The sequence below is a fragment of the Zootoca vivipara genome, chromosome 5 (assembly GCF_965207765.1).
Source record: "Zootoca vivipara chromosome 5, rZooViv2.hap1.1, whole genome shotgun sequence".
Taxonomy (NCBI): domain Eukaryota; kingdom Metazoa; phylum Chordata; class Lepidosauria; order Squamata; family Lacertidae; genus Zootoca; species Zootoca vivipara.
The window spans coordinates 65,623,102-65,650,527 of record NC_142588.1 but is presented as its reverse complement, the minus strand read 5'-3'; the positions used below and the strand labels follow the sequence as shown (position 1 = coordinate 65,650,527).

General features: G+C 41.9%; 1 protein-coding gene across 2 annotated transcripts in view; it reads left to right on the top strand.

Moving 5' to 3' along the window:
• Positions 1 to 725: 725 nt before the first annotated feature.
• Positions 726 to 27,426, top strand: part of SLC25A36 (solute carrier family 25 member 36) — a 42,723-nt gene continuing 16,022 nt past the window's right edge. The window contains exons 1-3 of one of the 2 annotated variants that reach the window (XM_035132950.3): positions 726 to 1,054; positions 18,400 to 18,570; positions 23,379 to 23,456. In XM_035132950.3, the coding sequence (XP_034988841.1) occupies positions 1,014 to 1,054; positions 18,400 to 18,570; positions 23,379 to 23,456 (290 nt within the window). In that variant the 5' untranslated portion in view covers positions 726 to 1,013. Of the gene's footprint in view, positions 1,055 to 5,526; positions 5,954 to 18,399; positions 18,571 to 23,378; positions 23,457 to 27,426 lie in introns of those variants that run through there. The other variant, XM_035132951.3, reaches the window with a different exon arrangement.

The following is a 27,426-nucleotide window of genomic DNA, read 5'->3' as shown; positions in this document are numbered from 1 at the left end:
TGAGCTATGTAGTTTACTAAAAATGGCCTCTCCCACAGCTGCTTCCCCTGCCTCTGAACACTTTCCAGTGATGCGTTTCTTGGTGTGTGTTTTTACATTAGATACATATTAAAAAGTACATACTTAAAATTATCCTCCTAAAACACAAAGTGAGTCCTTGAATGGTGCCTGGAAGCAAATTGACATCTGGCACATATAAAGTGCAATGCCTTGCAACAAGGTTCCATCTTGGTTCCATCCTCAGTGCCCACTACCCCTAAAAAGCCTTATTCAGAATTGCGGTTTGTACTAGGGAAGGACCACAACAAAATTCGAAAGAGTAACAATTAATTGCCCGTTTCTTCAAAATCCAATTAAAACTACTTTTTAACAAAGTGGATGAATTTGACCCCGTGGTAGCCGCTTTTCAAAGGCCGATAGTACACCTTCAGCTCCCCCTCTAGGTAATCCTACTGTGCCCCTCCTGGCGCCGCTACTGCCCGCTGGCCATAGCTGCCAAGTTTTCCCTTTTCTCGCGAGGAAGCCTATTCAGCATAAGGGAAAATCCCTTTAAAAAAGGGATAACTTGGCAGCTATGCCGCTGGCAGTTCGTTATAAAGCAGTTCCATGAGCTCAGCGTGGAATTGTATACCGGTAGTTGAAAGGGCCCACAAGTGTCATCTAGTCCAACCCCCTGCAATGCAGGATTATTTATTTATTTAGCCCAATGCTGGGCACAAACCCACGAGCCTGCGCGACGGAAAGAAACGGGGGTGGCTGGGCAGGTGATCCGTAGGTTAGAGTGAGTCTGCTATTGCACGGGCCTTTATCCCCACTTTTAAGCATGGATTCCTCCGTTGGCACGCGCTGGCTCCTCGTCCCGCAGAGACGCGGTTCGCTCCTCTGCCGGCAGAGCCCCTCCTTCGGCGCTGCGCCACTGAGCAGCCTCGGCGAAAAGGAAGTGCGCTGCGCCGCCTCGCGTCCTTCCCTTCCCGGGCCTCCCTCCCGTTTGCTGGGGACGAGAATGAGAGAGAATGAGCCAGAGAGACACCCTGGTGCATCTGTTTGCTGGAGGGTAGGTGTGAGCGGGAGGGGGCTGCCGGGGGCGCGCGAGGGAGAGGGAAGAACGTGCGAACGCAGCACCTTTGCCTCTGCATGAGCGCGAGAGGGATCCGCTCGGGGAGGAAGCGGGCCAGATCGGTTTGCTTGCACAAGGCCTGACGGGAGAGGAAAAGGCGACTGGCTGGGGGTGTTAAGGGGCGGGGGCTCCCGGAGGAAAGCGGGCCCGCTCGGGGAGAGACCCGAGGTGGCGTTCCGGAGAAAACCTTCCCATCTGTTTTTGGGTTGGGCTGCGGCAGCCGCGCTGGAAATGGAGTAGGAGCAACTGCGGCTGCTGCTGGGTGGGGTAGGCGCTAAGGCTTGCAATCCTGATAACTCTGAAATCCGGCAGGGCTGATTTCCTGACAAAACAAGAGGCACTTTTCACGGGCACCCGGTGTGAGAACAGGGCCTGATCCAGCAGCAGCAGCAGCAGCACTCTTCCTGTGTCCGAGTAGGGTGGAAAGGTAGCAAAGGAGCAGAAGCTCTCGGAATCTCTCGCCTTTTGTTGACTTTGGGCGGAGGAGCCTCTTCCTTCCGTATCTCTCTCTTCTCCCTCCCCCTCCCCCGCCTTCGCATCCTTAACTGGGAAGGCCGTGACGTCACCTTTTGGGGTTGTATGTTGCGCTTGGGGGAAAGGGGAGGAGACTGGTTCTACACCGGTTGGTTTTGTGTGCCACTTAATTAAGCAACATTCTGCAATCCTGACCACGACTACTCAGAAGCAAGTTATGCTGAAGTTAGTGGGGTTAGGATTGCACACACAGGTACCCTGAAGACAAAGGTGTAAATATTTGGACTATTTATGTAGGACCCCTTCATGGTAGTACAGGAACAACCATTTAGGGAAAAACTGGGCAAATTTTTCAGTGCATGCTGCTGAAAATGTAATAGAATCGTAGAGTTGGAAGGATTTTTTTTTGTTTCAGATTTTATGTGGCTTTCAGCTTTAAAAACCCACATCAGGGATGTGGAATCTCAGGCCTGGGGGCTGGGAGGCAAATGTGGCCCTCCAGGTCCCTATATGATTCTCCCCTCTGGATTCTCTGCAGGCCACCCCCCCCCCCCCTAGCCACCCTGCTTACTGACTCGGCTTCATGTTTTTGCATGGTTTGAAACATGTCTTTTACTTCTGACAATGCTGCTTAGGTCACTGGATGGTAGATAAAGAGAGGAGTTTGAATGCATGTGTGTAGAAACTTGCCTACTGTATAAAGGGAGAATTTATATTCATTCTTTATTATTTGTGTACTGCCCTTCATCCAAAGATCACAGGGCAGTTCATCACATAAATTCAACATTCATCAGGTTTTACTCATGTGGGGTCCAGAAAGGAATGTGGCCCTCAAGCTGTAAAAAACAAACAAAAACAATTACCTATTCCTGGGCTAGGTACCTATTCAGCTTAATTTCTCTTCTATACTATGGCCTATTTATTTTGTGTTTCTAATTCTGCCAATTGATTGACATAATGTGGTCATCAGCTTCCCTCCCCCCCCCAAATTATCTTAAGGACACTTTTCTATATCCAGAGCCTCTGCTTTTCTATTTGGGAATAAATCCCCCTTGATTCAATGGGGTTTGATTTTGTGTAAATGTGCACAGAGCTGGAACTATACAAGACTTAGGAACAATGAAAGGCTTTTCTTCATGAGATGTTGCTCTTGATTAAGCCATATTCTATTTATTTATTATTGTTATTTATTTATTAAATTTGTATACTGTCCCTCATCCGTAGATTGTGATTTCAGCAAGGCCTTTGACAAGGTGCCCCATGATATTCTTGTAAAGAAGCTGGTAAAATGTGGGCTAGACAATGCTACCATTCAGTGGATTTGTAACTGGCTGACTGACCAAACCCAAAGGGTGCTCATCAATGGCTCCTCTTCATCCTGGAGAGAAGTGACTAGTGGGGTGCCACAGGATTCTGTCTTGGGCCCAGTCTTATTCAACATCTTCATCAATGACTTGGATGATGGGCTTGAGGGCATCCTGAGCAAGTTTGCAGATGACACCAAATTGGGAGGGGTGGTTAATACCCCAGAGGACAGGATCAGACTTCAAAATGACCTTAACAGATTAGACAACTGGGCCAAAGCAAACAAGATGAATTTTAACAAGGAGAAATGTAAAGCACTACACTTGGGCAAAAAAAAAAATGAAAGGCACAAATACAGGATGGGTGACACCTGGCTTGAGAGCAGTACATGTGAAAAGGATCTAGGAGTCCTGGTAGACCACAAACTTGACATGAGTCAACAGTGTGATGCAGCAGCTAAAAGCCAATGCAATTCTGGGCTGCATCAATAGGAGTATAGCGTCTAGATCAAGGGAAGTAATAGTACCACTGTATTCTGCTCTGGTCAGACCTCACCTGGAGTACTGTGTCCAGTTCTGGGCACCACAGTTCAACTGACAAGCTGGAACGTGTCCAGAAGAGGGCAACCAAAATGGTCAAAGGCTTGGAAGCAATGCCTTATGAGGAACGGCTTAGGGAGCTGGGTATGTTTAGCCTGGAGAAGAGAAGGTTAAGGGGTGATATGATAGCCGTGTTCAAATATATAAAAGAATGTCATATAGAGGAGGGTGAAAGGTTGTTTTCTGCTGCTCCAGAGAAGCGGACACGGAGCAATGGATTCAAACTACAAGAAAGAAGATTCCACCTAAACATTAGGAAGAACTTCCTGACAGTAAGGGCTGTTCGACAGCCCGTTGGACTTTTCGGGAGCTGCTACTACCCCCCCCCCCCACAATATTGAGTGCTTAGGCGTGCAGTTCACAGGAAAACGTGCCCGGATTCCTTTGGAGTGTTAGTGGGGGGAAACCTACTTCTCCAATACCAGGGGTCAAAAAACTTGCTTAAAGTACAGTAAAAGATCCTGTGGCGCAGTAAGAATTACTAAATATTGCATGAAAGAAGCAAGTATTTTTAATCTCTGTTGGAAGCTGCCCAGCATGGCAGGGTACAAATAATAAATTATTATTATTATTAGTAGTAGTAGTAGTAGTAGTAGTGGTAGTTTGGAAAAATACCCTAAGAGCAGGGGTTGCCTGGCTGCAGTGTAAGGCAGCTGAACACCATTGGGGCAGGAAACTTAAAATGGTGGGGAAAGTAAAAATCTCTAAAAGTGAATGTAACCTTCCCCCACCCCACCCCCCTTGCCTTTAGTATTTATCAAACACTTGCATGATCTGACAGAAGTACTGGCAGAACAGTAAGCTGGAGAAGGGTACCATTGGTTTCCCCCCAAGTCTTAAAAATCCAGTTTTCTACCAAATTTCTTCTGATCTTGGTTTTGAGGGAAGCAATCTGTAACTTGGGGTTTGTTTATTAAATTCACACCTAGCCCTCCCTCCCTAGGTAGCCCAGGCAGTGTGTGTGTGTGTGTGTGTGTGTGACAAAATAAAAACACATTAAAAGGAATTCCAATATAGATGATGACTGGTGTTAAATAAGCAGCGTCCCCCTCCACCCCAGGACAAAAAACCCCAACAAAACAACCCTGTTTGCTTGCAGATCCTCTCCTAGGCAGATGGAATTGGCTTTGCGGTGAAACCTCTGGCTTAAGGAGCATAAATCTTGTAAAGCCTAGGAACGATTTGAACAAGGCTCACTGCCTTTCCCTTTTCCCCTGGCCCAAGAGAACAGGCAGCCGTGATGCAAAAGACCGACGGCGTGCACAGCCCGTTCACCCCCCCCCCCCAAACCTGCAAGAGCCAAAGGTTGAGAGATAGCGCTCTAATCCGGGCGAGATAACGCTTGGGAGCGTTTCCTTGCTGCGGAATCCGGGCACGTTTCCCTGTGATCCGCACGTCTAAGCGCTCAATATTGTGGGGGGCAGTAGCAGCTCCCGAAAAGTCCAACTGGCATTGCTTGCTCCCAAGTAAACTCGGGCATAGGATCAGGGCCGGATTTAGGTTTGATGAGGCCCTAAGCTGTCCTTTGTCAACAACAAATTGTCGCTGTTTTTTGGGTTGAATATATGCTATAATTGGGTAATTTATGGACCTAGTAGGTATCTAAAGGCACATAACAAAATACTATATGTATTTTATCAAAGTACAGTAATTGTTGAACTGAAATACAATTAAGAAGAAGTATATTAATGTTGTTGTTGTTTAGTCGTTTAGTCGTGTCCGACTCTTCGTGACCCCATGGACCATAGCACGCCAGGCACTCCTGTCTTGCACTGCCTCCCGCAATTTGGTCAAACTCATGTTCGTAGCACTATATTAATAGTGAAATACATTTAAAAATTTTTTGGGGGGGGCCAAGAGAGTAGGGCCCTAAGCTACAGTTTGTTTAGCAGCTGTCTCCCTCCACCAGAGCTTTTTGCAAGGCGGGTTCCTCCGCCTCCTCCTCCTCCTCCGCCTCCTTCCATTTGATGCGCTTGCTGCGCGGAGCGCCTCCGATCACGTGCGCAAAGCCTGATTAAAGCTTGGGCCGGCGACGTCACGTCCCCGGCGAGCCAATGGCGGCGTCTGTTTATATTGGGCCTCGTTTCGCGTTGGAGAAGAGAGCAGGCCTGGCCGCTCCGTCCCTTGGAAGCTTTCTGTCGCTGCTGGACTAGGAGGAGGACGGAGGCGGCGGCGTGGGGTGGAGAGTTCTCTGGGGCTGAGGCAGGAGGAACCGTTTCGGAGAGGGTTGTTTGGGGGCCCCTGAGCGCTGCAGGGCCGAGGCTGCTCCCTCCGGGGCTGCCGCCCTCTCCGAGGCCAATGGCAGCAGTGCCGGCCCCTCGCCCTTCTTTCTGCTCAGACTGCCCAGGAGCGCAGGGCGGAGGCTGATCCTCTCGCCTTCTTCCCCTCGAGTGTCTTCCTGGGACGAGCATGAGAAGATGAACCAGAAAGACACTTTCGTGCACCTGTTTGCTGGAGGGTAGGTGGGAATTATCATTGGCCTTTTGCCCTTCTCTCCCCCCCCCCGTTTTTCTCTCCCTCGCTCTCCCCTCTCCTTTTTATCGTTTCTTCATAACTCATACCTTCTCTCAGCATCCCAAGTGCTGAGGGAAAACGAAACTTATTTGGTTGGGGTGACTGAGAAAATGTTAGTTCTGCCTAGAATGTGTGGGACAGGGTAGAGGAGACTCGCTTTCGGGCGCCAGGAGACAGGACTACTGTTTTTATTGGGTTGGTTTTGGCCTGCTTATTTAAATAATCTTTATGCATCACCAGTGGCGACTAAGTCAGCATTTCTAATAAATGGTTACAAGTGGGACCTGCAGGAAAATGTTGTAATGTATCTCCAGAATACAGCCCTCTATAGTGCTGGGGAGGGAGTGTTTTTGGTCAGATTCCAATCTCCCTTCTCCAAAATACCTCCTATAATTTAAGGCTTTAACTATTTTCTTCTAGATTTGCACCTATGGGTTTCTTTTGGCTCCCTGCTCAAGTGATTTCGACATTATGTAAGATGTGGCAACTCACCCATCATTGTGAGGCTGTGTTTGGGATTTTAAATTTGAGAATGTTTTCATGTCCCTAGGAAGTTTTCTGGGCATGTAGAAACAGCTAGGGTTTTTTTGGGGGGGGGGGTTTCCAGAGTGATAGGTGTTCAGCCACCCAAGTTTGCTGTGTTGGAAGGAACGGTAATCCTAGCCGAGCAGTGACATAAAAGTAGTAGCTTTTATTTTGATAAGGGAAAGGGAGGGATCAAACATACTTCACATTGCCTGACACAGTGTTCTTTCTTCTAGATTGGCTTCATTTGGAATAAATTTACTGTAATACTGTTGTCTTCTACGTAACTAGTAAATAGGCCAGTCACATATACCTGGAATAAACCCATTGAACTCAAGGTGACATACTTCTGAGTAGGCATACATAGGATTATACTGTTAGGCAGCAATCCTGTGTATACATACATATCCTGGATATATGTAGGAATAAACCTCATTGAATACGTCTGCACCTTTTAAAAAGGATCCTTTCTTTTTAAGGATTAGTTTGTAAGTATCTTGCTGACATTATTTTTCAAAAATAAAGGCTTTGTGTTTTATTGTGCTAAAAAGCAGATATTTAACTTGCTTTAAAGATAGGCCTTCTTCTATCCATAAGTTACTTTTGGGGTAGAGTTCAGGAGCTAACCTACAAAAGAATCTATTGTGACAGAATCTTGAAGGCATTGGATGAATATGTGTGGTTTGATGTCAATGTGGTACCGGTAGGACTTGTTAATTGTAAATGGAAACGCTAGCCGTAACCCTCTGGAAAACTGCTTGTGTTGGGTGAAAGACACTGCTGTGTGGTCTGTTTTTCCAGGCAGCTCTGAGTAGCAATGTTATCTCATCTACTTTCTACTTACACATTTGATGTCCCTGGCCTTTTTCTGATGAGAGAAAATAGTATCTTCGCCTTCCTTTTCTGAATGATCACAGGTTTTACTATTCATCTCTTTTATTGTGCTGCTTTTGAACAGACCAACTACAAATATTTCTTCCTATTCTGTCTCCTCCACAAATGCACATTTTTCTACACCCCTTTTGTTTTGTGTGTGGATGAAAGCCAGTGTTGTGCACCTAGCTAACTGGGTTCAGAGACACATGACTTTTGCTTGAAGCTAGTAATTTTCCACTTTTTTTGGAAGGTGGCTGAGCTAGAATCTGTTTTCTGCTTCAAGGTCCCATGGAATTGGCCAAAGTTCATATTGTGTAGAAGATACGTTAGAGACCTTGAGATTCTTGTTCTAGGAGTAGCAGCTGAACGTTTATCCCCAAACCCTGGATTGGCAGAGCTGCAAAATATGCATATAGTCACATGCATAACAGAGTGAAAGTAACTCAGGGTCATCAGTCATCAACTCTATCAGGAATCACCCGGCCTGGCAGGAGTTCCACAAGGAAAAACAAACCATTTGCCACTCTCAACTGGAGTTACTGAAAAACCAGAAAAATAAAAAACTCTGCAACCTTACAGACCAACACGGCTACCTACCTGTAACTTCAACTGTTTTTGTTACCTAGCTGCTGGGGAATGCTCTCGGGCATCATTTCTTGAGTGGCATGCTTCTCTCTCCCATTTTATCTTGACTACCGAATACACATAGCAGCAGTATTTCACTTGTATTGATCATTACCATTGACTATCTTTATATTTGTCATAGACAAAGGAGTTGATAATACCAAAACAGCACCAAAGGGAAACACTGTTTTTTTTTTCCCAAATCATATTGGCTTGTAAATATGTTTATTGGATAGTTTCTAACTTTGATTGGATGGTGCTGGTCTTTTGAAGCTTGTTTCAGGGAATTATTGGAGAAAGCTCCATTTTGCAGAGTATTCTCAGAAAACTTTACTTATTGAAAATATTTTTCTGACAACTTGTTCCCAATCTTTCTTGTAGTCACTTTCTCTCCTTTCTGCTTTCCCAAGCTTTCTTTTCAAGGGAAAGGAGAAGAAGAAGAAATGGCTGTAGGAGCTTGTTCTTGTTCCCCCATGCAACAACACCGACCCCCTTTCTTTTTCCTGGTGAGTCTGGGAAGCTTTCTTCCCTCACCCGTTTTCTTTGCCCAAAACTTAACTTTCAGTAGCAGCAATGTTCTTTCCAGCGCTGTGCAATAGTTTCTTTACCTTTCAGAAGTGTGGTACCATCTGTTGAGCGTAGGGGACATATGCCATGATTTATTGGCCCATAGAAACTCTTGTGGCTTTAAAGAAACTCTGTGTATCATGAGTGTCAGCTAAGTGCTGGATCTCTTGAGCTTTTTTTATCCACCAGGTTTTCTTTAGTTCTCTGGTTCTTCTTTGAACCTCAGCCTTAGTGTTGGCATAGGATTTTTTTAGTGGCTCTGTTTTTCTCTCTTTGCCAGATCTGAAAGGCCTTCCTTTTTTGTCAATAACACATTCAATCTTACTGTCATTCTCATCAAACCAGTACTGGTGTTTCTTAGTTTGGTATCCAATAGTTTGTTCACAGGCTGCAATTAGCTTGGTCCAGTGTTGCTTGATGTTGTCAGGGAACTCTGAAAGCAGATGGTCTTTAAGAGTCGTTTGGAAGCAATCCCGCTTAATAGGATCTTGAGGGGCTTGAGTGTTCATTTGCGCCTTGGTTTCCTTCCTTGAAGCCTGCATTGAGGTATAATCTTGATAGCCATCGTGAAACATATTAATCAGTGATCTGTCCAGCAATCATCAGCACTCATCATAGCTCTGGTAAGGAGCACATCATGGTGATCTTCAGCTTGGACAATTACATAGTCTAATAGGTGCCAGTGCTTCGATCAAGGGTGCCTACATGATGTTTTAAATTTATTTTTTGTTGAAAGAGTGTTTTGGTAATATCCAGATTGTGTGCTGCAGATATAGTCAAAAGAACGATTCCATTCTGATTGCTGTTGCCAATTCCTTCTTTCCCAATAGTCCCAGGCCACAGATCAAAATCTCGCCCAACTTTTGCATTAAAATCGCCAAGGAGGATAATTTTCACCTCCTTAGGCATCTCTGATAGGATGGTATCCAGCTAAGAGTAAACATTTTCTTTAATGTCTTCATCAGTGTTTGTGCATAAGCACTTAGAATAGTAGCCTGTTAGTTTGGGGCGAGTTTTATTCAAAGGGTTGTGTCATTCATTAATGCCAGTCGGGACTTCTGACAAGAGCTTCACAAGGTCGTTTTTGATAGCAAAGCCTGCTTCATGTATTCAATGTTCTTGTTCAGGTAGACCTTTCCAGAAGAATATGTAACCTCCTTTTTCTTCCTTCAGTTGTCCCTCACCTGCTCTTCGAGTTTCTTAAAGCGCTGCAATATCGAAGCTAAAAAGTCACAAATATTTTGCAATGATGGCAGTCCTGTGTTCGAGACGTTCATTATCTGTGTTATCCAACAAAGTTCGTATATTCCATGTTCCAAAGTTCAATTGTCTTTTATGACCACAGGGTGGTGACCCAACTGGATGTGGTCAGGGAAAAAGGGAGGCAGACTATGTTTAGGGTACGTTTTCCTACCCCCTCCCCCTATTCAGGGTGAGCAGAGTAGATCCTAAATACCAGTAGGACTGCTCAGTCATGGGATACAGCTGCCGAGCTACTCAACTGAATCTGTATCCATTGCCCATGTGCCGTTTCATGACTAAAAGCTTCCAAATTTCACGGTCCTGCCCCCATTACCATTTGCTGATCGCCATGTTTGGGTTTGGGATGGGTTTTTGGAAGACACCTGTGCGTGAATTTGTTTTATGTGTGTAGATCAGACCAACACAGAGGCTCTAAGGCTCTATGCATGAGTATAACGGCAACTAAGTAGATTTTTATACAACAAAAGTAACATTAAGAAATTGTAGTGGTCATATTGCAAAACATTTCTCTTTTCAGCACGGTGGTATTATGCAAAGGTTGAACGTTGTGATGTTGCTGTGCTCTGTATATGTGACTTCCTCTCCTTCACAGAATATAACTGTTCAATATAAACCACTTTTGTCAGGTGTGTGAAATCAAACTGTAGGCATCTTAAGCCTTAGATTTACATTTGAGGCACATTTTCCTAGAAGAGAAACTGATGATAGAGCAGATATAATCTAAGGCAGGCCTGAGGTATAATGGCTTCAGATTTCTGGAGAAATCAAATTGTGCCCATCCACCATCTGAATAAGACTTTGTTGGTGGAACAGATTCCTCTTCTCTACTGCAGATGTTCCACCAATATCTGTTCTAGGGGGTTGAGGGACTCTCTGCAGTAGATTTGGGGTGGTGCAGTGGAGAAGAGACAAAAGGGAAAGTCCATGTGACATTAGAAGTAACCATTTAGAGCAGGTAAATAAAAGTAATTACATATAGTAGATAAAAGTATTTACGGAAAGCTGTGTTGTGGGGGAAGGGGACCTTCATCTTCTAAATGTCTGTCTGTTTTTTTTTTTAACTTTCTTGACAACAATAGGCTTCTTCCTGTGTTGCTTTACAAATATGGTATTTGCCTGGGCTTTCAGCAGCTTGTATGGCTAATCATTTACTTCTGGATTTCTGAAGCTTGAAGGTTGCCTGGATGTAGTAAATTTCTTACAGCCCATTACTATGGTCTGTTGCAGGAGGTTGAAAGTGAGCTTGGATGCAAGCAGTTTCTGCCAATAATGTCCAGAGCCTGGCACCTAGATTGTTTCATTATTGTAGCAATATAGTATGTGTTGTGGAAAGTCTTCCTTGAGTGGGATGTGAGCAAAGAGGGAATCCTATAAGAATATTGAGTTCTGTGTTCAATTCTTCATAAATGTCAAAAGTGCCTCCCCTCCCTTATGTGTATGTGCAAGTCTATAATTAAAAAACCCATCAGTATTAACACTCAAATCTTGATACCAAATTCCATCATTTATAGGTAAAGGTAAAGGACCCCTGACCATTAGGTCCAGTCGTGACCGACTCTGGGGTTGTGGCGCTCATCTCGTGTTATTGGCCAAGGGAGCCGGCGTACAGCTTCCGGGTCATGTGGCCAGCATGACAAAGCCACTTCTGGCGAACCAGAGCAGCACACGGAAACACAGTTTACCTTCCTGCTGTAGCGGTACCTATTTATCTACTTGCACTTTGACGTGCTTTCAAACTGCTAGGTTGGCAGGAGCTGGGACCGAGCAACGGGAGCTCACCCCGTCATGGGGATTTGGACCGCCAAAGTTCTGATCGGCAAGCCCTATGCTCTGTGGTTTAACCCACAGCACCACATAGTTCCTTCCTAAAAATGATAACGATTATTCCAACTGTGATCTGTTTTTGACCTGTTTTGTGGCTTTCATACCACAGCTGTCCAATTAAAGAAATAATGCTTCTTAAGATTGTGCTTGGCACCTGCAGGTTTTAGAAATATGTGTGTTCAAAATACAGTCATACCTCGGGTTGCAAACACTGCGGGTTACATGTTTTTGGGTTGTGCTCTGTGCCGAACCCAGAAGTACCGGAACGGGTTACTTCTGGGTTTCGGCACTCATGCATGCGTAGAAAGGCAAAATGATATCATGCGCAGAAGCACTGAATCACGTCACGTACGTGCGCAGATGGGGCACTGCGGGTTGCGAACGCGCCTCCTGCACAGATCATGTTCACAACCCGAGGTACGACAGTAAAGTTTTTACAGATCTTCATTAGGTCTGTCTGTTAACTTTGCTTTATAGGTACCTATTACCTTAAGGTCACAATAAGGTTCTTGTTAGAGTTTGACTTTTCTTCCAGGGTCATTTGAGGTTGATGAAAAACCTGATCTGGTTCCTGAAAATTAGAAATGCAGTTTTGCTTAATATTGGTGTTGGCTCAGATTTCAGAGTCATTGCTAACCTCTCAGTAAAACAGTTTGTCTTGAAATACCTTGTTACATAAAGCAAAATAGTACCAAAGCCTTGACTGTTCTTATTTTACTTATACAGTGGTGCCTCAACTTACGAATTTAATCCATTCCAAAGGCATCTTCGTAGGTCAAAAAATTCATAAGTCGAAAAGCGCCATTGGAAACGCGACTTCCCATAGGAATGCATTGGAAATGGAAAAATTTGTAAGTCGAAGCAACCCCATCTAAAAATTCGTAAGTCGAAAAAACCCTATCTAAAACCGCCACGGTTTCCGTTCGGATGTCGAGAAATTCGTAAGCGTGCGGCCATTTGCCCCACTCGTAAGTCGAAAAATTCGGTTGTCAAGTTGTTCGTAAGTCGAGGTACCACTGTATTAGGATTTTTTAAAATGAATGCCATTCTGAACCTTACCTTTCCTGTCCAAGTATCAGCAAACTTAGTCCTCCTCATATGTTTCACCATCTACATCTCTAAATGATGTACTGGTGTCATGTCATGGGCCATTGATGTAGATAGCATTTTTTAAAAAATCAACAAATTCCTCGATGAGGAGGGGTTACTTTTATAGCTCCAACCGATAATGGAATCTCCATGTTCATAACACTATGAGGTTCCAGGGCAAACAGAATGGTTATCTCCTCCTTGACGTTCATTGTGCTAGTTGTCTGGTGGCATCTCACTGATCACTTGCAGAAATAGCTCTCGTTTCATTGAAGCTTTATCCTGATCCAGGAAAGCAACTCAAATTTTTATGCCCAAGTAAACTAACCAATAGATGAATACTCTCCTCCTAGATCCAGCAATAGCTTGGTAGTTTTTTGTTTCATTTATGAATCACTTCCCATGGGGCATCCTGAATCGATTCACCATATAATAACATACATATAACCTTTAAAACAGTTACATTTTTTTTTAAAAAAGGATTAATATAGTTTAAAGCAACAGCACATACATAAAATCAATTTAGTTCCAAAGACAGATACCAAATGCTATACATATTTTAAAAGGTTTGTTGAAAGGGGGAACATCTATAGCACATTCTAGAAAAACCATACAGAAGGCTTCTGATATGCGGTGGGAGGGAGTTCTGAAGGGTAGTTGCCACCATACTAAAGTGCTTAGAGAGGAAGCAAGGCAATGAGCGGTACTCAATTGGCAGATAATGTATTGAAATATTATGTAGTTGTCAATGGGTGAAAGTGCAAATATTTTGCACCAGGTCCTCTAAGTGTAATTTGGAAGTGCTGGCATCTTAAACTGTGCTCAGTAGTAGATTGGCAACCAGAATATATATATTTCAGTACCAGCAGAATGTGTGTATTTGGCCTGAAATGCCTACAATCGGCCTTGTTGCTGCATTCCGTACTTGTTGCAGCTTCCAAACAATCTGAAAGGGCAGCCCCACTTTCAGAAGCTCATATATTTCAGAGCGGCTTTGAGTGTTACACAGAATATGGGAAGGAGAGCTAATATAATAGTAGTTTGTGTGTTTCAACTCTACAATTCCATGATTCTGTAATTCTTTGATTTCTTTTCACTTGATATAGGAAAGACATAAAATGGAGGCACAAGTTGACCACTACTTGTGACATTCAAAGCCTCTTCCTTCATTTTTGTATACTTAATTTTTTAATACAATATCTGTCCCACCCACAGTAATTAGCCCTGAACCAGGCTGATTATTGGCAGGCTAAATAATAGACACAATGTGTATGCACACGCACTGATTGTAAAGCACTCTCCAAAAGAGCTATAAAACAGAGAATAGCAAGAAGTGCAGCCAATGACTCTTTTTATGCATAGATGCATAACTGATCTTTTAAGTTTCAGCTCTGCAAACTGAACTTGAAATGCGGATGTTAAGCTTGTTTCCTGATATATTCTTACTCATAATGAGTTCTGTTACCTGCTTCAAAGGTTTTGTTAGATGCAAGAAAAGGTATAAAGAATTGAGAGAAGGAACTTATTATTTTGTTTTCTTCGTTTGGTATTGCTCAGGTACTTTAGCTGTTCAGCTAGCACAGTTCATATATTTATCTGTACTGGTCACTGAGCTAAGTGAAACCCAAATAATATTATTAACACTTCATGTTGTAGAGATAAATGCTCTGCTAATGCAGCTAAAATAGCTTAATGCTATGTGATAACAGAAACCAGGAGCTATTGAACATTTAAAACTGACTGCTTATTAAGAGTCCAACCTATAATAAAAAGTATTTGTGGCTGTATATGTATAGATTTTGTTTGCAGTACTGCTAGTACTTGTTCCTCTTAATGACCTTCTAGGTTGATGCAGACAAATCACTTGTTGCTTCCTTTGCTATATTTGTGGTAACAAGCTTGGTAAATAAACAGTCCAGGTAGGAAAAAAAGAACCTTTCAATACAGAGTCCCCCATGTTCTGTTAAGAGTAGACACTTTAGTCCCATTTTAGGCACCTGAATGTCTGACTAATTCGCACAGAAATAACATTTGTTTCCTTTAAGAGCTCTGTTGAGCGCTTTCAGTTTTTGTGTGCAGATCTTATTTTGGGAAACTTCATTTTAGAAAAACATGTACCTGAAGTACAAAATGCTGGGCAGTAAACATATGTATATATGTGTAAAATGTGTTTAGTTCTTTGTACCAAATGATTCCAGTTCCTTGTAGCTCAGACAGAAAGAAGTGCATTCTGTGTTGTTGAAACTAGCAGCTTCAGTTCTTCTGATATGATTCATTCATGAGGTTGTACCACCAAAGAATGGCATCAGAAGCTGTCGTTAAACCAGATTAACCTATTTGACTTCCTAGTCCAATGTTGCCCACTTTGGCAACAGCGTTCTAGATTCTCACTTCTTAAAAGTATGGAATGGCCACATTAGGATGTCATGCTATACTAGTGTAACATGATCATGGCTTGTGTCCCCCCTCCCCTCCCCTTCATCTTCTCTAGTTTGACTGACAAGAGGAGTGAAAGCTTCCCAATTCCTCCTCCTTCCAACCACACTGGGGAGGTGGAAGCATGAGAGCCCAAGGCTTCCTTACGCTTGTTCATGCCTAAAGTGGAATGCAAATGTGAAGTTTTATCTAAGCAAGCAGCCTATAATTTTAATCATTTGGGGGAAATTTAATGTAACAAAATAGGATTATTTTGCTGTGAATAAATGGAGGGTAAAAATAGGTCCCTGGCAGGGTTCAAAGGCAATTCTGAAACATTATTCTGTATAGATCATATAAGTAGTTGTTAATAAAAACATCTCATAGTCAGAACTAGTAAAATAATGTTAAAACGCTGCATGGCGTGGTATCATTTCTGTCATTGAGAGAATGTCTCTTCACCAGAGGGTAAATCACATGAATGAAGTTGAAAATGCACATTGTAATTCATTTCTATTTATAAACTTGGAAGCTTACTTGATGCTACTTTGGTGTTGGTGCGAAGACAAGATAGTTGAAAGGGTTGGTAAAGTGATACATCTAGGTCACTGGCATGAAACGTAATCTAGATGAGAGCTTATTGTTGTCTTTATGCCCCAATTAACTATGCTCGACTGTTTGCCTGTAGACCTAATGACAGACCTAATGACAAAAGCTTGGTGCTCCTGTGCTGCTCACAAACAAGTGTTATCACTTTAAAAATGCAGAAATTTAATCTACTTGGTTTTCATGAGGAGGCAGATTCCAATTTGAAGGACACTTGAACAGCAAAGAGCATTTGACTGATAGCATTCTGCAACCATTAGAGGACCACAGTTTTTGCCTAGGCTCAATAGCCAAGCCAAAAATTTTAGTCAATAGGTAGTTTCCACCTTCTCTACCAGCTTAATTTAGATTGCCTTTGCCAAGGGAGCTAGTCCCCTTTTCTTTCAGCAAAAGGGGCAAGGAGCAGAGAAAGTATGGCTGCTTTGACCACTGCTTGGCAGAGGTGCCTATAGTGACCTCAACCAAGCTGCAGTCAAAGAGCAGGATCCTTGGTCACACATTTGCCAAATAACCTCTACCCTTCCTCTGAAACTTGAGCTGGGGGAAGCAGCAAGGACCCACTGCACAGCTCTTGGGATGATTCCCATCCATCTTTGCAGCTTCACGCTTGGGAGGGACAGTGGTTGCTTGCCAGTGAGCTATAGAGCATTCACTATGATGGAAGGTGGCAAGCGAAAAACAGGGAAGCCTATAGTTTCAGTTTGGCTGGCCCTTTCAGCACAGAAGGCCTCAAGGATTGGAGCAGGGGTCAGCAAACTGTTTCAGCAGGGGGCCGGTCCACTGTCCCTCAGACCTTGTGGGAGGCTGGACTATATTTGGGGGAAAAATATGAACAAATTCCTATGCCCCACAAATAACCCAGAGATGCATTTTAAATAAAAGGACACATTCTACTCATCTAAAAACATGCTGATTCCCAGACCGTCCACAGCCTGGATTGAGAAGGCGATTGGGCCGCATCCGGCCCTTGGGCCTTAGTTTGGGGACCCTGGATTAGAGCTTTCTAAAATTTAAGAATGGCATTGAATATGCCTCAAATTAAGGGTGCAGATTTTATTTTTGTAGCACAATATTTGAAGATGTCCGCAGTGCTTTGTTGACTTACTGTTTTTACTTATTTTCTGGCAGTTTTTCATGTGCTGCTGTGTATTTGAACATATGCCAAGTTACAGTAGTTTGTTACTAGAATAACTAGTCCAATAAACTAAACATTTACACAGCAGGCAATTTTCTGCATTCATATGTTGTAGCCTCCACCCCTCCTTCTCTGAGATGCTCTGGCACTCCCCACTCAGCCCTGTACCACTTTTCCATTCACAATAAGACGTACAGCTGAGATGGGTATTTCACTCAATCTTCTTTATTCCTGCTGCCACAACAGATAATATTTATCTAAAGACTTCACTTTGAGAGAACCAAGTAAGAGACATGCAGTGTAATGACAATTGATTTGTTAAAGAGAAATAATAAACCAAGGTTATATGATTATTTGAGGCATGTGATTTTAATTGTTATCTTATCCGTCGCTTTATTACAGTGACATCAATTCCTATTATAATGCATTTCCTGTAGTGCATTCCCTGTAGTTCTTAACTAACAAACCCTGCTTCCCATCCACCACCAACTCTCACAGCCTTTCTCAGCTCCACTCTCCACTCCACTGACTCTCAAGTGTCATACCTCCAACACTGAAAACCCCTTTCAAACACTCATCCAATTCACTCATCGCCAACATTCAAAAGTCACTCTCTCTCCCTCCCTAATACTATTGTAATTCTGGTAATTACAGTACTACTGTAAAATACTGCTAAATACAGTATTGCATGCAGAATCATATAGGAAAACACTGGAACATTGTATGATACAATTTTAAACAACTGAACTAGAAAGTCTAACTGTATACCTTGGGTAACTTAAAATAAGGTTGAGAGAATGCAGTCTACTTCAAATTGAGTTAGATCTGATAACAAATATTAGAAGCCTTAGTTATTCAGCCATATTTACAAGATTAAGCTAATGATAGAAATTAAGTACAGTACTGAATGCTTATGAAAGGAGCTGTCAACAAAGAACCTTTTTTTAAAAAAAGAGTTGCAATCTTTAGTTGTTTTTGGCACAGAAGCAATACTGAAATCCATATTATCAAACAATTTGCTGAGGATTTCTTACAGGAAGTGCATGTCTCTGTTAAATGTCATACAGGCATGCACTGCCTACAGAGAGCATAACATAAGGGCAATACTGCATCAAAGCTTTGCTGCTTTTGGAAGGAAGTATTCCTCTGCTAGGAATGTTGCCGCAGTTTCTGGCTATCTTATACTATCTTGTAATATTGCTTGCGGGATGCAGGTGGCGCTGTGGGTTAAACCACAGAACCTAGGGCTTGCTGATCAGAAGGTTGGTGGTTTGAATCCCAGGCCACATGACCTGGAAGCTGTACGCTGGCTCCCTTGGCCAGTAAAGAGAGATGAGCGCCGCAACCCCAGAGTCGGTCACGACTGGACCTAATGGTCAGGGGTCCCTTTACCTTTACCTAAAATTGCTTGATTGTAGACATTCCACATTCCTTGATGGCTTACTGTTTTTTTTTCTTCTTTGCAGATGTGGGGGCACCGTAGGTGCGATTCTGACATGTCCACTAGAAGTTGTGAAAACACGGTTGCAGTCTTCCTCTGTTACACTCTACATCTCTGAAGTTCAGCTGAATACTGTGAATGGTGCCAGTGTTAATCGTGTAACTAGAGTTTCCCCAGGGCCTCTCCATTGCTTAAAGTGAGTACCAACCCTCCTTGTGTTTTCCTGTTTTTTAGTGTGCTGAAAGGTGCCCTTTTGCTATATACCCTTATGCCCCTTGAAAATAGAAATTTATATAAGGAAAAATTCAAATACGACATGCTGGAGATGCACTTTATCTGCTGTTGGTAGCCTTCCTTGGCTTATCCTTATGATTTTGATATTACTGTACTGTAAAAATGTGACTGTCTTAGGTTATATGGTAAACCAGAGTACTGTACACAGTATCTTATGTTCGTTACTTTATTTGCTTTATATCCCACCCTTCCTCCCAGAGGAAGGAGCCCAGAGCAGCAGACACAGCAGTCACATATATTTTTTAAATACTAAAAACAATTTTAAAACATTCTAAAAAGCAGTTTAAAACATTCTCAACCAGTTATCTCAGGTTTGCCAAGAACAATGTATTTCAGCCATCTCATGCCTGGGTAAACAGGAATGTTTTCAGATTTCTCTTGAAAGCAAATAATGAGGGAGACAGACACATCTTACTAGGGTGGGCGTGCCACAGATTCCTGTCATGGGTCACTGGTACATCACAAACGAGCAATAAATAACTTTTCTTCTGTTATCTTTATGGCACCTTCTTTTGAAGTTGTTTGCTTCTGTGCTTGAGTTTTTAGGTTTTAGAAAGTAAACTCCAGGTCACGGTTTGTGCACAACCTCCCATACATAAGACAAGGTGAAATCCTATTTGCAGATAAGAATGTGCCCTGCCAGGTGAAACCCACCATTTTGATCCATCTTTAATGGCTACCGAAAACAAAAGTGTCTTGATTGCTGTGCTCTGATATACTTGTCTTGGATAAAAGGGGTCTTGCCTTCTCCATTTCTTCTTGCGCTGATATCTGATTGTCGACAATAATTCATATTGGATGTTAGTGTTAACTATTAATCTATATTTCATTCACTTTTTGTAGGTTAAATATTTGTTTTTTGGGGAAATGGTTGTCTTCTGGTTCTAGCAAATTTATATTTCTTGAAAGAAACTAAGTCCTTGAAACGAAAAATAATAATAATGGCCTGCTGCACAATCCTTTGCATTTTGGCTTCCTGTTTTGAGATACAATTGGTCTCTAGAAAGAGTTCTGTAATAATATTTCGAAATTATAATTCTATCTCTTCAGTGTGACAACTGTCTGGCCATCAACCCAGTTCAGAGCATAGCATGACTGCCTCCTTCCTACATACATTCTTGGGTGTTAAGACTACCTCTTGGTAGTGCCATCACCCGCAGAGGATGAGGGAAGGAGTAGTAACCCAGGGGGAGGGATTTTTGTGACAGCCCCTAAATTGTGGAATTCCTTCCCCACAGGTGAGCATCTGGCACCTTTAATGTACACTTAGGTCCCACTTATCAAACACAATGCGGTTCCCAGGAGATTGTTGATTAGGCGAGCATTTGCATAAGAAGCTATTCCATTGCAAAGCTAGCATCATAGTGGTGGGGACTGTGCTGTGTCCCTCCCTCCTTGGCAGGGCAATTGCTTTACTCTGTCCTTTCCTAGCTTGGTGCCCTCTATATGTTTAGGGCTATAACTTATCAGGCAGGTGTTGTCTAAAACATCTGGAAGGCATAATGTTGGAAAAGTCTGTTATATAGGCTGCAAACAGTTTCTCACCGTAGTTTAAAGGAATCTGAAGTGGTCTGTGGCTATCAGACAGATGAAAGATTGCTGCTGATTTGAGTTAAGGTGCGACAATGAACAACCACTGCATGAAGAACCCAAGTGCTGCTAATTTTGAAATAATATGTTTATTAATTTTTGAGAATACAACGTTGTGTTCTTGAGTTTTCTTTGCAGCTTGCAGTTGTAGGATCTATAACATGGAATGATCTGGGCATCTTTCATTATGAACTGTGAACAGTTTATGGTTTCTGTAGTGCTTATGTAAGTAGGATTACAAATTTAGATCTGAGTCCAAAGGACAAAACGGTTCTGATAGAAAAGCGCAGAGAAATCATTTGGCAGAAAACCCATAAAGAAGCAGATTAAAATGTATTTTGATCAGTATTTCTCAGACAGTAAACGACTTGTACAAAGTAGTTGCTTTTACAGATTTACTTTTAGCTAATAGTTGTGTTGAACTAGGAAGCCCTACTTTGGGCATTCTGTCTTTTCAGCCCCATCCACCTCATCCCATCTACAACATGCATAGGTAATAATGACCTGTCTTAGTGTCATTGTAAGAAGAGGGATCCAGAAATGTATTATTTCCTAAGCATCTTCCGGTGTCTAACAAGAATGACAAACTCCAGCCAGCCTCCTGTGCTGAGAATAGGCTGATGGGTTGTCTTCAGTCATGCTGCCTTTTCTAAAATTTTCTAAAAGCATAAGCAACTGTGGGGTACTGAGCCTTTCATACTTCACTCACTCTAATAATTATTTGTGCTTATGGGACTGAGAAATGTTAAGGAGTGGCAACTAAAGTGCCTGGAAGGTTGCTGTATTCCTCGGGGTTCCCTCCCCCTAGTTTGTAGAATCAGGATCTGCACCCTGTGGGAGACTTAATGGTGACATGTTTGACAATTTCAACCTGAATGAAAGTTTGCCTTTTAACATTAAGAAATGGCTTTAAACGCAACAATGAAATTAGCTACAATTCCTGCAGTATCTTTCATGTATTGCTTGCTGTACTGTTCGTTGTTGGTGTTGTGCAGTGACATACTCCAAAGTTAAGATTGCAAAATCATACCTTACACTCTACATAATCCTAGATGCATTGGCATTCAGGAATCCAGCCTTGCAACATACCTCAGACCTCTCAGTGGTGATTACAAATGGCACAGTGCAATTTACAAGCAAATCCTTTTTAAGACTACATGCTTCAAACGTGACTTTTGGTCTTGCACTTGGATAGAAGAATGAGGCAGAACGAGATTTTTATTCTAGTGCGGCCTGCATAAATAAACTGAATCTTTAAACCACTGTGTTGGATTGAATGTAGGTACTTGGATCAGTTCAAACAGTTCCAAGTGAATGTCTCTTGCAACATTGTTTGTAGATTGCTTAGTTTTTTTTTATGTCATTAACCTGTATTTCTGTTTGAACAAGAAGTGCTTTAAAGAAATTTTGACATTATTGGACACTTTTATCTGTATTGATAAGCATAATGTGGTGCATATTGCAACATGCTGATTAGATAACAAGTTTGGCTTTGAACCTAAAGTTACCTGAATTCATCCTGAATTCCTAGTACCCCTGGAGCACTATATTTTAAGGGTTATAATTTAAATACCCAAATGATAAGTGCCGTGTCTTGTTCCCTGATACCTGTAGCGTCTAACTCTTCTCATCCGGCTTTAAACAAATTCTGTCCTGACTTCTTAGGAAATGTGATTTCTCTTTAAAGGCACTTTTTGATGTGGCCAGTTTTTATTTTTTTATTTAACAAAATTTATATAGAGGCGACTTCCCGTTTGCCGGGGGTTACGTTCTGAACCCCCGCACACGTCTGTGAAATTGCATGAAATGAGGAGCTGCCTGTCAGCTCAACAAAGCTCTGCTGATGCACACAGAAGAAGATTCCCCACACATCATTTGAGCTGGTCGAGGAAGCCCTGCTGCCCCTCTGACTCCCCAGGTGACTCTCCCTGGAGCCTAAACCACTTCAGACTCTGGAGAAGGTCCACTTGCCAGCTGGAGTAGCAGTGGGGCTTTGCCGAGACTCATCAGGTCTCTCTCCCCACTTCTGGGTGGGTGGGTGTGCTTGTACTGCTTGATTTTTTTTAATTGAAAAAAATCCTCTTAAGTAGTTTGCAGTAATAAAAATAGTTTAAAACAGGTATTAAAAATAATCAAAAAAAATAAAAAAAATAAAGAAATATTCATAAGAAGCAGGAGCTTGTCCTTTTCTCTGCCTCAGGGCAACCAAGGGAGACTAATTCCAATGACTGGACCTGAGCCCCGACTAGAACACGTCTTAACTAATATGTGTCATCCAAGAACAGTTGCAGCTGCCCCAGCTCTCAGCAACTGCAAGTTTATATTATTCTTGCATCCCACCTTTCCTCTAGTTAGGAGCACAGGGCAGCCAACAACACAAAATTAAACAATTGTGCAAGAATAAAATCACCAGGACCATTCGATCATAAAAGCACATTAAAATCAGCAGTGACATTATGTGCTGTAGTTTTTAGCCCTGCTTCCCTGCATGCGAGCAATTGTAGGGTAGACTCAAGAACAGTTAAGTCAACATTCTCAAACTGTGGGCCAGGGGCCACCAGTGGGCCTCAAGACCACAGTATCCTGTGGTTGGACATAATGCTAACAGCTCTCTGCATACACAGTGCAGATAGGTACACACAGGAATGGTTGTTGCTTAAGGAGCGAGGCTGCAGCAATGCAGCATGCAGTGTAGGAAAAAAAGAAGTGAATGGTGTGGCTGAGGGTGAGAGTGGAGGAAGAACTATGGAAGGTGGTGGTGAGGAGTACCGGTAATTGCTCACAGTAGTTCAGAATGCTTTGTAGCCAAGATCCCCAGTCAGACAGGGGTGGAATGATGATGATGTGACTCCATGGCAGGAAGTTGGGCTGGGCTGGGATCCTGTCTACAAAGAGTCCTGCAAGTGAGCATGGGGCTTTCTTTTTTTTAAAAAGAAAAATGTACAAAATTACAAAAGAGCCCCCAAGCATTTGTTTGGTTCCTATGGTGTAGAAAAGTGCAGTGTATATATATATATGCCTGTTTGTATATGTTTAGTGCTTCGAAATAAAATTATTTGATTCAATATAACTTCAGTATACCTAAATATGTATTTTATTACATGTGTGCTTCTTTTGCAGGATGATTTTACAGAAGGAAGGCCCTCGCTCACTTTTCCGGGGATTGGGTCCTAATTTAGTAGGCGTGGCTCCATCCAGGTAAAATGAACAAATGTTATCATAGCTTATTTAGGTTTAGGAGATGTGCAGACTTTTCCAAAGTAATTATGTTATCAGACAAATAAATCTTCTAATACTTTTCCTTCTTTTGAAGCCACTGGGCACATTTTTGTGGGGTCAGCGAATGATTTGTCTCCAGATTTTGCTGGGGGAGGTGATTCCTGCCATTTCCTTCACCACCAGCCTCCGGACAATATGTTTATTGGACCAACAACATTTTCACAAAATGAGCATGCTTTTTGAGTTGAAACTTGCCCCATGGTTATAAAATGTTTTTTCCCCTTTTATGGACAATTTTAACTTTGTGGCGTTGTTCCCCCAAAGCATAAAGGCGATTATATACCATTTTTGCCAAAGAAAGGCCTGCAGAACAATGTTAACATTGGGCATGGAGGACCAGTGCATCAAATTTGCAGTTGCATTCAAAGCCCTGTGAGTTTGCACTGACCAGAAGCAGAAGTGCAGGGCAGTGCTTCTTTCCATATTGCTATGCCTGTGCTAATGGCTGAGTGACCTGAGTTCTGGGTCCATTGGAGGATCCATGGGGATTTGAATCCAAAGCCACTAGTGCTTGTCACCTGAATCTCCCCATTTCAGGGCTTTCCACTTACTATCACCAGTGATAGTTTTCTACCTGTTAGGCTGCAGCTGTGATCTCTGCCGTGGTGAAGCCCATCACCACTCTTCCTCCTCTGCTGGTGGAGGTCAGCAGAGCGGGACCTAACTGGCATCCTCCCCACCCCTCTCTCCCCAGCAATCAGCAATACAGGGCTAGGATTACACTGTGAAGCTGATGTAATTTCATTTGGAGGTCAGTAACAAGTCCTAGAGGTTTTCTGTATTTTATACTGTACAAAACACTCAAGTGAAACAGAAGAATAGACTTACTGCAGATGATTTGTTGCTTTGTTTCTGTAGAAGACAATAAATGTATGGAATGAGCTATGGAAAAAAATCATTAGATTGTAATGTCAAAAGAGTTGGAGGCATATGCCAAGAAACAGCTGTTCTGTGCATGAGTCACAGTGGCTGCATGCCCAGTTTTGGATGTGCACTAAGACACAGTGATCTGTTTCCCCTGAATTCACTCCAGCCACCTTTTGTAAGAAATAAAGATTTGATTCTGGCAGGTCCAACTTTCAGCGCACTCCCACTTTTCTATTGGGAACCACTTTAGACGCCATGGATGTATTCAGCCATGATATTCTTATTCTAGGTAGTTTTTTGCTTTGTGTGCAACATTTTGCTTTTTCAGTACTGTATCATTTCCATTTTGTATATTGCTCTGCTTAAAGTTTCCACAGTGCTAAATACTGTTTGCTTTTGTTCTGTTGTAAGCTGTTGCCACGTAGGCAAATAATTGTAGTTGTTTGGTAAGCAGAGGGAAGAAGGACCATTTGTATATCCTTAAAACAAAGTGTATATTACAATAGTGGACTAATGCAGCAGTCCCAGGCATCTTGTGTAAAAAAAAAATCAAGGTGGCTGGTTTTAATGGAATTGTGTCTACAAAATAACACTGTAAAAAATTTTTTTGTCTTGTTTCTCGTTCAGAAATCACAGCTGTATCTGATTCCTTCACAGCCATTCTCTTTGCTTCTTAATATTAAAACCCTGACTTAAGGGGTGTTAAACTGTCCAGTTGGAATTCAGCCAAAGTTTATTTCTGGCTGGTTTGTGCCTCATATAAATCACATTTATTGTGCAAAATAACAGACAATACAAACCACAGCAATATAAAAATGAAACAGATTCCTGTCTTGATGATAGATCCTAGTATTGCAACTCCACTCCTTACAACATTTTTCTTTTTACCTAGCCCTTTTCCATTTCATAAATATTTGGGGGTGCTGTTGTGCACAGTATTTTTTTAACATTGTGGTCCAGAAATTTGTGCCTCTAATAATGCTCAGTAATATGAGTGCAGCATTAGAGCTGGAAGAGGCTTGAAGACGAACGCTTCATTTCCCCTCACCCACCAGATGCTTTCCTTTAAAACTTGCCAATAAGAGATTAGTCTGTAGAAGCCATCTTGCATTACTTTGTAAGGAAAGTGGGCAAAAAGTAAGGTGCATCATATGAGATGGGACTAGTTATTCTAATAAGTTTAATGCAATAGTTTGGTGTATAAGCTATAGAAAGGCGCAGGCAGTCCTGTGTATTTTGTGTTTCAGATTAGCCTCGGGAAATAACCTGTTTCTCTCCCTTTCTCAGTAAAATGTGGCTGTGGACTTTACCCAATTTTCATGCTAGGCTTGTCCATTTGCTAATGTAGTCTCAGGCTTATGAATGAACATAGCACACTTTTTCCAGTCATCAACCGTGGACAAATACTTTTGTGTTTCATTTAAACACCCACTAAGTAGCTTTAACAGCTTCTCTGTGTTTGAATAAGCTTGTTTCTTAACTTGTATAGCATACACCATTGATTATGGATTCCATTTTGTTCATTACATCACGTAAAACAACCACTTTATCAGGTCCTTGTGAAAGGCCGCATGTTTGAGGAACTAATGATGTTAACTTAATGTTCTGTTTCATGAAGACTTAAGAGGCTGTTCATATAGCAACCTCTGATGATTGTATGTGGGTTTTTTTATTTTGTTACAACATGCAAAATGTTACTACCATTAAAACGTCAATGTACATCAGTTAAATTTTAGAGTATTACAGAAGTATTCCTTGGTGTGTGCTTAATTACTATTTGTACATTAAATATGTTTTAAGGGACTTCTTAGGAAATATAGAATAGCACAAATTTGAAACAAAGCTGTTAAAATAATTATATAATAAAGATTGAAGAAAATTCTCTCCTGCCCCCTTGTGGCAAGATGATATATGTTGCAGAAAGTTGATTATATGAATTTTTTTGCAATAAATATATATTTACTAGGGTAGTTTGTTATCTCCTTTAAACATTTAAAACTAAATATATATACTTGCATATCAGGCACTTTAGAACATCTCAACATGAAAATGAGGTGAAGCACTAGTTTTTTTGTGCTGGATAGCTTCTTCAGGAATGGCTTGAAAGGCTTGGGTGTGCTCTGTGGCAATTTTAAGTCCCTTTTTAAAAAAGTGGACCACTTTTTTAAAAACTTGCTGGATTTTAAAAAACCCTAGCTCAAGTGTTAAATAACTTTTTACTACTTTGTTCTAATTAATTAGTTAATTTAAATTTGTATACTGGCCTTCATCTGAAGATCACAGGGTGGTTCACAAAATAAAAATAACAAAATTGTATTCATCAGCTGTGTTAGCAAGTACACTATATGCTCCTACTACATGTAGCTGTTGCCTGGTCAATTTTCTTTGTCTTCAGTGACTGTGGAGAGAAAAACTATGATAGTAGGTGATTCGTAATGCTTTTGAACATCCAAAACATTTCATTGTTTGTGTTAACTTGCAGCTGTAAGCAAGCCCCCATTGTGGGTGTCTTTTGTTTTGTTTAGAAGAATATATATTTTCCTATCTTGCAGCTTTAAATGTGGCTGCATTTTGCATTTGATTTTTGTTCATAATGTTCCATTTGACAATGTAAGATAGTTTCTAAATCTTACTTTTTATTTTTTGTAAATATAAAACTGTATTGAAATGACTTCATAATACAGTGGTACCTTGGTTGTCGAACTTAATCCGTTCCGGGAGTCCTGGAACCATTCACAAACCAAGGCACGGCTTCTGATTGGCTGCAGGAGCTTCCTGCACTCAGATGGAAGCTGCGTCAGACATTCGGCTTCCAAAGGACATTGAAAACCGGAACACTTACGGATTTTCGGCATTCAGGAGCCAAAATGTACGAGTACCAATGCGTTTGAGTACCAAGGTACGACTGTATGGCAGCATCTCAATACAGTGGTACCTCTGGTTATGAACACTTCTGGTTACGAACGCTTAAGGTTACGAGCTCCACTAACCTGGAAATAGCTGCTCCTGGTTGTGAACTTTG